The 12193-nt window shown below is 40.8% G+C and overlaps 1 protein-coding gene across 1 annotated transcript in view; it reads right to left on the bottom strand.

The window, feature by feature from the left end:
- LOC136884962 (HEAT repeat-containing protein 5B) overlaps positions 1 to 12193 on the bottom strand; it is a 390022-nt gene that overhangs the window by 261405 nt on the left and 116424 nt on the right. The window contains exon 2 of the mRNA XM_067157308.2: positions 1728 to 1869. Coding sequence (XP_067013409.1) covers positions 1728 to 1869 — 142 coding nt within the window. The remainder of the gene's footprint in view (positions 1 to 1727; positions 1870 to 12193) is intronic.

Here is a 12193-nt window from a genome sequence, read left to right as displayed (position 1 = left end):
GTAGTAGCCTTGGCGAGACAAGGCCTTAATGGCCTGTTGCGCCACAGGCTTGTTTGATTGATAGTATTGAAAGAAGTGGTTTCAATTAAATTCAGACAGCTTTTCGTCTATCAAAATACGTATCTCATAGTACTTCGTCGAAGCGCCTTCATTTGTTACGAAAATGTTGCAAATTTTGGGTTGGGAAGACTTGGGAGTAAGGAGACGAACTGCTCGACTAAGTAGTCTGTTCCCAACTGTCAGTGGAGGAAAGATACCGTGGAATGACATTAATTGGACGAATAACCTTGAATGGAGTTTATAAAAGTAGAAAAGAAGATGAAGTTGGAATTCAAGAAGAAAATTTGGAGGCAACTATTCGTTTATAGGAAGTGGAATTAGGGATTAGAATAATTATTTATTACGTGATATGTTCGACACATTTCGAACTCCTTTAAAATCGTTTAAGAAAATACTAGGTAAACAACTGATAAGGAATCTGCCACCTGCGCGACAGACCTAAATGCAGATCAGTGGTAACTGAAAACGAAATTCATTAGTTCATAGGATATGGCATGGAATCAAAACAAACGCTGCATGCAATCTCGCAGCAGATTTGCCCTTAACTGTTCAAAATTATGCTGCAAATCACGTACACTTCGACATGGAAGACACTGGCAACCCATCCAGTCTCACAAAATGTTCGACGGCGAACAAATCAGAAGACTGGGCAGGCGAAAAAGGTATTAAGCGCGACATTAACATCCCTGGAAGTCCAAATAGTGTGTGGGCAAGTGTTAATATTATTGGAAAAGTGTTCCTGGGCATTTGGCCGGTAATGTAGTATATATGTGACCGAAGGATTTCTTCAATGTACAGTACTACTGTGCAGGTCAGTAATCCTCCCATCATTAGCAGTGACGGACAACGACTGGGCAATAGCTCTTCAGACCACTGTTCTGGTAGAAGAGGAGTGTGCTATTGTAAAAATCTAATTTTGTGTACGTAAGTCGATACAGAGAACACGTAACTCAGTTATTTGTCCCACACCACATTCGCACACAACATCGTTCTTTCAGCATTCCTCACCTTTTCAAGTTACCTCTGAACATTCAATGCAACATTTTAATCCGTAGAGGGACCTTCAAACATGCTAGCTCTGATTATAACCTGAGGGGAAGAGCTCTTGAAACTTGATCCCCTCGGCCGATTAGTGGGAATCATTCATCCACAAAGTCCAGCATGAAGTACTGTCAAACTTGCTGTATAAATAAATAAAAAACTCTTCCTAGAAGTAAGGTAGGAATGAGAGAAATGCTCTCCACTTATCATCGAACACTTGGTGGATCTATATTTGTCGAAAGAAGTCTCAATCACTGGAGTATAGGTTTGTTTAAATGCAACTGCCTGAACCATATTCGACTTCCGAACTCCACAGTGGAGTAACAAAGAAACAGCGCTTTCATTCTGACTGACTGGAGATTACGTAAATTTACTTTTCAGTATATGAGTTATATCCAGTAATATCAAATTTCTATAATATCTGCCATGTTTCCCTTCCCAAAAATCATGAAACGAAAAGAGGAAGCTAAAAGATTTGAGCAGCTTATCTTATGCCATAAGCTAAGAGTGGAATCCGTATTGAGGTATTTTTGACATTCCTGGACAGTGCTTAACAAACAATATTCTGAATGTCTATGTGAAATGTTCTCATTGTAAAATCTGCTTGGAAAACATCGGCCACTTACCTTTTGCGCAGCAACCAGCACCTTGTCCAAAAAGCGTAACCATTCGAAGACGAAGACAGGTCTCTTGGCCTCTGGGATCTGCTTGAGGGCCTCTTCATTGAGAGTCAGACTGTGACTAAGTTCCATCATCATGGCAGTAGGCCTGAAACACACAAACATTAAATTTTAGTAAGACAATAAATCATACAGCGTTCAAGGTTTAATCTTATTCCACCAGATGGCAGAGAAACCGTAAAATATTCTTGAATTTAAATTCCAACGACATTAAAGGTATAGACTGCTAATCTGATGGCCATCTTTGAATCTACTTGAACCACTGGCAGCCATGACACTTGTAGGCAAAACATATGCTTATTTCCTCTGAATCTGCCATAGAAAAGGCTCTGCAGAAGTTGTTGTGTGTTGGAGTACGGTCTTTGAGAAGGTGTGCACGGTTAAAATAAATAAATAAATAAATAAATAAATAAATAAATACATAAATAAATGTAGGCTATGAATTCAGTCGAATGAAGTCAGGCGAGGTTTGACCAAGAGAGGTCCGGTAGAAATATTAAAGTGGTAAACCTGATAGGATACCGCATGTGGAAGGAATGCTACACTCAACCAGGGGTCCGGTGGTCTCAACTTTAGAATCTGGGGTTACCCCATTTAGTGGCCCCTTACGACAGGCAGAGGATGCCGTAGAGATATTCTACACCGCAACCAACGGACGTATGTGCTGCATGTCGCACAGCAGTTCTTAGAAAGTAGCCATAAGTAGCAAAAAGCATAAAACATAACAAACCAGACCAAGAAGCAAAATTCAAAAATTATACCAGAATGACACTGAAGGTATGTCATGAAATGGCAGGGTATCTTTCTCTACGCGTGTGAATTCCTCAATGAACTGCTGCACGCATAACATGTCTTTCTGTAGTGAATGACTTTATTGTTAGTGCATGACGCCGAATTATCCATTCTTCTACATACGTAATTCTCGTTTTAACCAAGCAAATGCTCACCATATTCACTGCGCTTATTTCATTATAACATCAATGCAACATTAAGCATGTTTGAAAATGTCGTGTTTATTCTTAAATATATCTTTAATTTGCAATAACGTATAATCTCATCAATTCATTGAACTGATAAGGGCTAACTGTCAAGACTAAGAAGTAGCAGCCGCCATGACAGTTGTAGGCAAAAGTTAGTTCGCTGTGCTTCAACCAGGGGCGCTGTAACGAGTATGTTTAGCAGTCTATATATCTTTAATGTCGTTGTTAAATTCATTTCGTCGAGCAAGCATAGAATGTGTCACCAGAGATCTTCTACACATCAACATCGTATAGCACGAAGCGCCGAATGGGCTTAATCCACATCTGAAAAACCTAGCTACCGGTACCTACTGTCTTATGAATCAGAGGCAGGCCCATTGAGTGAAGTTGTTTAGAGTTTTAAATGGCGCATTTGTAATAACTTGAATAGCAAATTACACCATACAAAAACAAAATACTAAATAATCGAATACAATTTTGAGATGAACATTCTTGATCAAACAGAAACATTGTTGACAGTGGCTACGTTTCAAGAAACGTAGACTAATAAGTTTATCCATCCACTTGAATGTCTGCACACAGTTCATAACCGAATCAGTATTCCACAGAAATCTGGAATAGTCATATATAAGGTTCTAGAATCCCAGACATTAGGAAAGCATGTTTAATATTGAAACCTTTTCTCAGCTCTCCTATTTTGTGCTGAGCAGGTACAATTTTGTACATAGACATGGTTTTCAGATTACAAATCAAATGTGAATGGTAGTGTTGAAAATTATACGCAGGAATGTGCACGTAAATATGCTCAAATGTGCACGTCATATGCACAGAAATCTTTGTGTTTGCAAGCTTACTGTTGTATAGGGTGCGTGAGAAAATAGAACACTAGCAGCATAACACGAAATATTCAAAATTTTAATCGTATATAAATATATATTTACTTAATGTTATTTCTGTTATAAAGTGTACTGTATGCAATTTATGTTGTGCCCGCCAAATGCCCGTGATCGTTAGGGCGTCGTCTTTTATGGTCTGACACTTGAAAAAAAAAAAACAAGAACATTTTCACCATCAGAATGTTGGCCTGCTAGGTGGGAGAGATGGTGGTATACAATTCCTAATCACTGTATTGCGTGGCAAAAGCCTGGGATGCAATTCCAAACCTCTCCATAGTGCTCATATGGAGCGAGAGCAATGAAGCTGCTGATTCGTCCGTCGGGGCCAGGCTGAGTATTGAAGTAGGTGGGTTCAATACCGACAAAGTCCGGTGGTACTTGAAGGTACTCACATACGTCAGTCTCGTGTCGGTAGATTTAAAGGCACATAGAAGAACGCCTATGGGACGAAATTCCAGCACCTCAACGTCACCGAAAACCGGCGTACGGAAAATGATACTTTACCGCACTATAATTACTTCCCGCAATCTTATTAGAGATCGCCTCATACTGATTGAACTCCGGAGCGCAGCGAGGGATCCAGTCGGCCGTGACCAAACATGACTTGTTGAATTGTTTCTCCGCCTGATTGCAGCACTGTCGTTCTGTACCCATCTCCACCAAATATGTCTCTGCATTCCAAGCTATTGTCTAGGTTAATGCTTTCAGACACATAAATATCGCATATATCGCAGTATATCATAAAGTTCGTATTACCTTCATTAATCCAGGACCGGATGACCATGTTTACGACTCTGGTAGCTTAGTGGACTTTTCATTGCTTCACATAACATTAATTTTGATGTATAATTACCACATAACTCCATGAGCACGTCTCTTATATCTCTCATAGCAAAAAATGCTTATGGCTTTTAGTGCCGGGAGTGTCCGAGGACAAGTTAGGCTAGCCAGATGCAGGTCTTTCGATTTGACGCCTCTAGGCGAGCTGCTTGTCATGATGAGGATGAAATGATGATGAAGACGATAAATACACACCGTCCCCGTGCAGGTGAAATTAACCAATTATGGTTAACATTTCCGACCCTGCCGGACCCAGCACGCTAACCATTTAGTCATGGAGCCGGACATCCATAACAAAATAAACACACACACACACACACACCAGGAAAAAAGTCACTGCGTGAGTCAAACTTGGACGATTTGCGTAACGACTAATCAAAATTATTTATAACTGAAAATTCAAAATTCGTAATTTCTTACGTTACGAGTGAGAAGTTTACGTTAGGAATCTTGAAACGAGTAACGAAAACATCACATTAGTGAATGTTGCGTACAATATTTTTTGTATACTGTGGTAAATTTAATAATTTTAAATTACATTAATTTAATTATAAATAATGTTGATTCTTCGCGACGCAAAGAAACGACATTTTCTTGTTTTCTTGTTCATGTCTTGTTATGAAAGATGTAAGGTGTGTCTACATGGGGTTATATTAATAGTTTACTAAAATCAGCTTTGGCAAATCAGTCCGTTCAACTGGATCGATATGCTTAATTTTTGATTGATTCTCTCCGGAATTACCTGCCGGTCAATCGTGAGACATTGATGGTTATCTATGTTCCGCCAGCTTTGAGTAATCATTAAATGATCACTGCAATAACTGCAGGTGAAGGCTCACCCTAATCCGCAATACATTCTGTTCTTAACAGGTTGCTTCGCGACTACCACTTTCATTAATATTCTGATATATATGATTTTCGTCCTTAGTAACGTCGTTGCATGCAGCCATGTTTAATTACCACCTGCTAAGCCAGACAGTATACACTGCCTCTGATCATGGAAGAACACTATTCTCTGCTAGATACTCTTTGATTCTCGGACCTTCCCCAGCTTCTAAATATACTCAACAGATGGAAGAACTTTCTTAATAACTTACCTGCTGTTAATAGAAAACATCGACGTACGCACAGACGGGAAGGTATCATGTCGGCTAGCCTTCTGTATGACCATTAGTAATAATGAAACGCCGGGACAACCTCTTGAAATAGTGTCAATCACATTGCACTATCTCGGGGAAGATCGTTTGAAAATGTTAAGATCCAGGTAAGCCCGAATGATCGAAGTACAGTGAATACTGTATGGGAAGAAGTGTTATAAACTATATTACGAATGAATCGGTTATTATGTACCGGTATTAAATGTTCATGAAACTTATTGGAAAGGGCAGACAAAACAATATGACAACGACAGGCATATCGGCCCTGGTCTCCGTATGTTACACCTATCTCAAAGAGATAGATGTTGGTGTTGTGCCGATACCGGTGTCTCCATCGAGACTCCTCTGTCGGCCTTTCGTGGTAGTTTTCAGTTGTGTGTTTTGTTGATATGATTGTTCCCCTCCAACCACTACTACCACCGCAACAACAGACACATCCACTCAAACCTTCCCTCCCCTTCCTCCCCCACCCCCGCCTCCTCACCAAACCACCAAAACTACACAAACAGACAGGACTGAGGCTGAAATATCCCCGGAAACAGCCTCCAACCCACCCACATGCACGGGCACACATCATACCCCCCCCCCCCTCAGACAACCGCCGAGCCCGGGCATGGGAACTTATTACCCCCGCCACCGAGCTCGGACACTCTGCACAAGTACACTCAGACTAGGAGCAGGCGTAAAAAACCTGCTCCAAAATCTGACAGGCCATCAACACTCAACTCTTCAGGCAGGCACTCGAACTCACACACCCCCAGACCCGCACTTGTAATACAGTGCTTTAACTGCCTAAAGTTACATCACTCAGCTGCTACGTGCACTGAGCCACTGCCTTCGTGATCTCCAGGCCGTACTGTAGCTCGGATGACGTCACGCTTTGGGTGGAACTTGGAGGCGATACGCATCCGCTCCGCTTGAATTACACACTCGTATAAATTATTTAAGAAACTATTAATAACACCTTATAAAACCAAAAACTATTCTTAAATATTTCTTAGTTCTGACATACAATGCATATCCTTCCCCGTAACGTTCTATTTCTCGCTAACACTTTGGGACATATTCTTGCGTTTCTATCCATTTTCTAGTCAACTGGAACATTCACATCATACACACTGATAGAAAACAAGCAACCAATTACCAATATAATATGCTACAAATGTAAATTATTTCTGTACCACCAATTCAGTGCCTACAAGAAAGATTACGAGTAAGCTAACCTCCAACAATAACAAAACATTTACTGTCACTGTCATGAAATTCAGTTACTGTTTCAAAAAAGTTTGTATTTTTAACAGCAAATCATGCCTATGCAATTATTTTCATATTCAATTTTCATGCAAAATTAAAGCTCATTGCCTATGATATGAAATTTGATAGGAAAAATCTCAGCAGAGTTATTCCACAATACATTTCTACCTCAAATGGTAAAATGCATAAATTGTACTTAAATATACAGATACACCGAATTCAAATAAGCCGTAAGTCTGATTACATAAAAATATATCTAATGTTGCCCATATTCTTGATATAATGAGAAATTTTAACTCTGGATAAGACACTATTATTTCCCTCAGGATTTAGTCTTCAGAAAATTGGTTGACACACACAACTGTTTGGTGATTCACTATTAATTTTTCCCTAAGAATAGCCTTCTCCCATAGCCTTTCTTCATCAGAAGGAAACACTAATACTGGAGTGTACTCTCCTCGTTTATAATGTGCTTTGCAGCCAGGCACACAGCTACTCTTAACATGGTGATTTCTCTCACTGATAACCTTAATTCAATTGTATACACATCCTGATTGATAACAAAACCCTGAATGCACTAACTCAGTTCATTTTACACTAGCGATATAACAGTACACAAATAAAGTACAAAATTAAAGCACGGCAGAGCGATATTCTTAACCTATAGCCTCACATGATTACACGCTCACACTAAGTTTTCTTCACTAATTGAGGACTTCTCACTTAATAATGCAGTCAACAACGCCTCAGTCTGATTTATATTGGAGTAAACATGCGGCCAATGTTAAAAAGCTTCAATAAAACAGCGAAGAATTCACATGTAATTCAACTAACTCACGTGCTAAACTTCCCCCCTAACGATCAGCTGATTGCTTTCCCGCGCTTGCTACAGTATGGCCTGTACTTCACGAAGGCAGTGACTGAGCCTACCCGCTGTAACAGATGTGGTGGTTCTCACCGACACACTGCTTGCACGGTACCTAGGGCCCAGGCGAGGTGTGCTAACTGCCATGGCAGTCATGCCGCCTCATTCCCTGGATGCCCCTTCATCAAAAAGGCAGTTAAGGCACACTACAGACATGCACAATACTTGCACAGTCACAATAAACCTACCGCCCTCATAAACAATCCAGCCATTCCACCCTCGAACCCAGGACCCTGCATTCCAAATCTCCATATTCAACCCAATCAAAACATATCCACCCTGTTAAATCTCATCCTATTGAACCTACTTTCGGCCCAAAATCAGACCCAACCCTCCAGCCTACCCTCCAGACAGCTAATTATAAATTAGCTCCCAACCACCAAGTCAAGTTCTCACTTCCTAAGCACTGGAACTCGGGTATAGCCGAGGCGGTGTGCCAACAACTGCACATATCAGATGCTGATTTTTCCTAATTAACACCTAAATTCTGATTCTTACTCAACACCCGCAATACCTGCTATTTTTATTAATACAAAAATAGCAAGCTGCGAACTTAAGTATGATGTAGCGTTGCAGATCTCCGAAAGTAACACCAAGCTAGGCTAGCCCTAAATACTAACAGGTTGAGCAACATCGTACACACAAACCTCTGTGCTAGCCATGTCACCGAATGAGCATCTTCCCCGGGCACCTTACACATTTACAAAAACACTAACACACACAGATACACTATACACAGACAGTTAAGCAACTTTGGGAGTGGCCACCCACTGGATGGGTGACCACAAAACACACACACACACACACACACACACACACACACACACACACAAGTTTACCGCAACTGAAATCAATCAACTGAAATTCAAAACACAACACAAATCACTACGAGTTATCTGTCCTATTTATAAGGAATGCTGCTGAGCAGCAAGGGTCCTCTAGTTTATGTTAGTTCTCAAAGGTGCTTTTTGTCAGTAAGCCATATGTTCCTTAATACTTTATCAAAATGACTGAGACATCATTTTGAAGATTACGTTCCCTGGTAATGACGATAAATAAACAGTTTAAAATTCCTGTTTTCGTTTAAAACTTTATTTTTTTAAACCTTATTTGCATAAAGAATGTAGCAGGCGCCATCTGTTGACAACCTATTTAACTAACATGCACGACAGCTGTCTGAGGGCATTGTTTACATTGTTTAAAGAATCTAGAAGGCACCATCTATTTACAATCTGTTTTCTGTTTTTAAATTAAGTACCGTATACTTTCATTGCTCCTAACCTGAACAACATAGGTCTGCTAATTCATTCCACGATGCCAAGGGACACAACAGACAGACCGAGAGGGAGACCTCCAACCAGAGGGCGTTCCACACCATTAGAACGTGCATCGCCCTCTATGACTGGTCGGTAGATGCAGAGTGGGTTTCGGCCCTTGGGTTTCGTCCCTTAAGAGGCCACGGTTTGTCCGTGATCCAACAGCTCTGTACTCTGACCGGCCAACCGAGCAGAGGAAAGTTGGCCACGGCTCTACCGTGGCTCTACTCCTCTGCATTCGGGAGACGGGCCTGGGGCACAGTGCCGGACTTCAGCCTGGTCCCACCCGTCGGCTGTCCTGAGAATGGTTTTCCGTGGTTTTCCATTCTCCTGCACTAAGGCGAATGCCGGACAGTTCGTAGTATAGGCCACGGCCGCCCACCCCCTCACCTTCTCCTACACCGTAACAAATCTCCTGGCCTGAGAGACGGCGTCACCGTCTAAGAGGCCCGCCTCCCCCTTCAGGAGAGGAATGAAAACGTTTAGTAGTAGTAGTAGTATGACTGCGCTAATACGCCTTCCCAATACAGCAATATGAGCGATATGGGCATAGTTCCCCTTCCTACCATCGAGCTCTGCTTCGCTGGCATTGAAACACGATTTTTCATTACAGCACACGTTAAGTGTTTAGTATATTTCTGTTCAAATATATAGCCAATCACTCAATAAACATATTTGAATCTCATCTTACACCTTAATAAAGAAATTCAGTGTGAAGAACGTACCCCTCCGCAGAGGGAAAACTGTACACAATAATATTAACGGTAGGTAGTAAATATTGCAGAAACAATATTCACACACTTTTTTGTTTAAGTGTTTCGCGTTCTCGCGTTCAAATCTTTCAAAGATCTCTGTTATTTATGTAGCTATGTTATTTAAGAATACAGGAATAGCACACTCGCAAATAACTTCACTCCATAACTATAAATGTCCGATTTCAGGAGAAGTGAAGTAAGGAAAATCTCGCAATAAATAGTCATTCATAGATGCAACAGGACTTTTATGCACAAAATGGTTGTGTTTTCAATACAAAATCATGAATAACTTTCAAAATCCACAGTGGCAAATCAGATGGGTACTGCAGCCTGCTGTTTTAATTTCTTTTATAAATCAAGTCCATTAGCACCTTGGTCTTGTTAAAAGAATCAAGCATCTTGTCCGGCTGCAATGTTGCTACATTTGTGCTACTGACGCTTATATCGAATCTTTTTTTTATTGATAACTTGTATTTGACAATGTGCCTGCATTAAAAAATCGTGCATGTATGTATACGAATGGTCTTTCAAATATTATAGGGCTGTTATTACTTTAGTCGCGAAAATATCTTTCGCGCGCAGCACATTCATTTTCTTAAACTTAGACAGCTCGATGTTTTTGCATGTAAGAAAAATGAACCGGTTTCACAGTTTCATTTGATTGCATCTGATACAGTTTCTTGATAAAATCACCATTTATATCCTGGGAACCATCAAACGTAGATTTTTTTAGTAAAGAATTTCTTACTTTTCAGAATGTGCCATTTGTCGAAAGCAAGAAGAGGCATTTCACTATCAACAGGATGACAGATCTTCGGTTTAATGTGTTTTGAAGAAGACATTCTTCTTATCCTGCTAACATTAATCTTATGATTATCACTCACAATGCGCAACACGATAAAACCGCAAGCTTCGACTTCCTTTATTGGTTGAGTGTTAAAGTATGTAGCTCTGTACCTAAAAGCCTCTTAAAGAAGAGCAATGCTGCTGTAACCTTTATTTGGTATCCACAGCAGAAATTATAAAACAGAAATTGTTACTGACTAAGGTAATTCGATTTCTACTTCCCCTTGCATGACAGTCATCTTGAGTAGTGTTTATTCGTTCAACATGGAATGAAGCGCCTTCCTGTTGAAAGAAGGTGTCGAATTTCTTGTCATATTACAACTGCTGTTCGACTGTTCGATGGACTACCAGCAATCACAATCTCTCTGCTTCATTTAGGCAATGACTACAGGCGCTCCTTTACTAAGTGTGTTATTACAGTCTCGCAGTTAATATCTCCTACGTAGCGTGAAAGTGTGGATTTATTCCGTGCGGCAAAAATATCGTTTCGATGATTTTGAATTGAAATTCGGCGAGAAATTCATTTTGAAGTAACATTTAGCCATTTATGACGTAACTCTTTGAAAGTAAATTCATAAAACGAAGTCCCACTTGCCGATCTGCTTTTCGTCTTACATTAAGGCACACAGTAGTAAACAATATTATGTACATAAACATTAAAACGGTTCACGACCAACGAAACAAGCCAAATAAGGTAAACACAGGCTCAAATTACACCAGCACTCTTTTTTTTTTTTTGCCAGCGGGCTTTACGTCGCACCGACACAGATAGGTCTTACGGCGACGATGGGATAGGAAAGGCCTAGGAGTTGGAAGGAAGCGGCCGTGGCCTTAATTAAGGTACAGCCCCAGCATTTGCCTGGTGTGAAAATGGGAAACCACGGAAAACCATTTTCAGGGCTGCCGATAGTGGGATTCGAACCTACTATCTCCCGGATGCAACCAGCACTCTTAGCAATGTTTACTGAGCGTGTCCCGTCAAGCAGACTAATGCCAGCTTATCAGCGCTCCAAGCGCCTGAACTGGTAACTAGTTCGCTCGTTTACATGACGTGTGACTGGGCGAATGAGCGTTGCCTACGTTATAATACAAGGCCTGGAAATAGAGCCCGTAAAACGCTATGGAAGTGGTTACACTGAAGTTCAATGCCGGGCCGCCGGGATCGCTATCTTGCCCCCTGTCGACCTGGCTCGCGCCTTTAAACGTATTCATTAACTGAGTTGGTTGTGAATGTATTATGTATTTGTCTGATGTTAAGCATTCGCAGTTCCAGTCATGGTTTATTCACGAGAAATTAAAGGTAGTGGAATTTCGTTTCACAAGTTTCCAGTGAATGTTCCTAAGTTTTAATCCGAGTTACGTCATAAGAATCGGGCGATCCCAGAATTTGTCACTGGACTTTTTTTAAACTATGCTACCGTCACCGGCAATCATTTGAGAGGC

This window comes from Anabrus simplex, chromosome 13 (assembly GCF_040414725.1).
Source record: "Anabrus simplex isolate iqAnaSimp1 chromosome 13, ASM4041472v1, whole genome shotgun sequence".
Lineage (NCBI taxonomy): Eukaryota > Metazoa > Arthropoda > Insecta > Orthoptera > Tettigoniidae > Anabrus > Anabrus simplex.
This window is presented reverse-complemented; position numbering and strand designations above follow the sequence as displayed.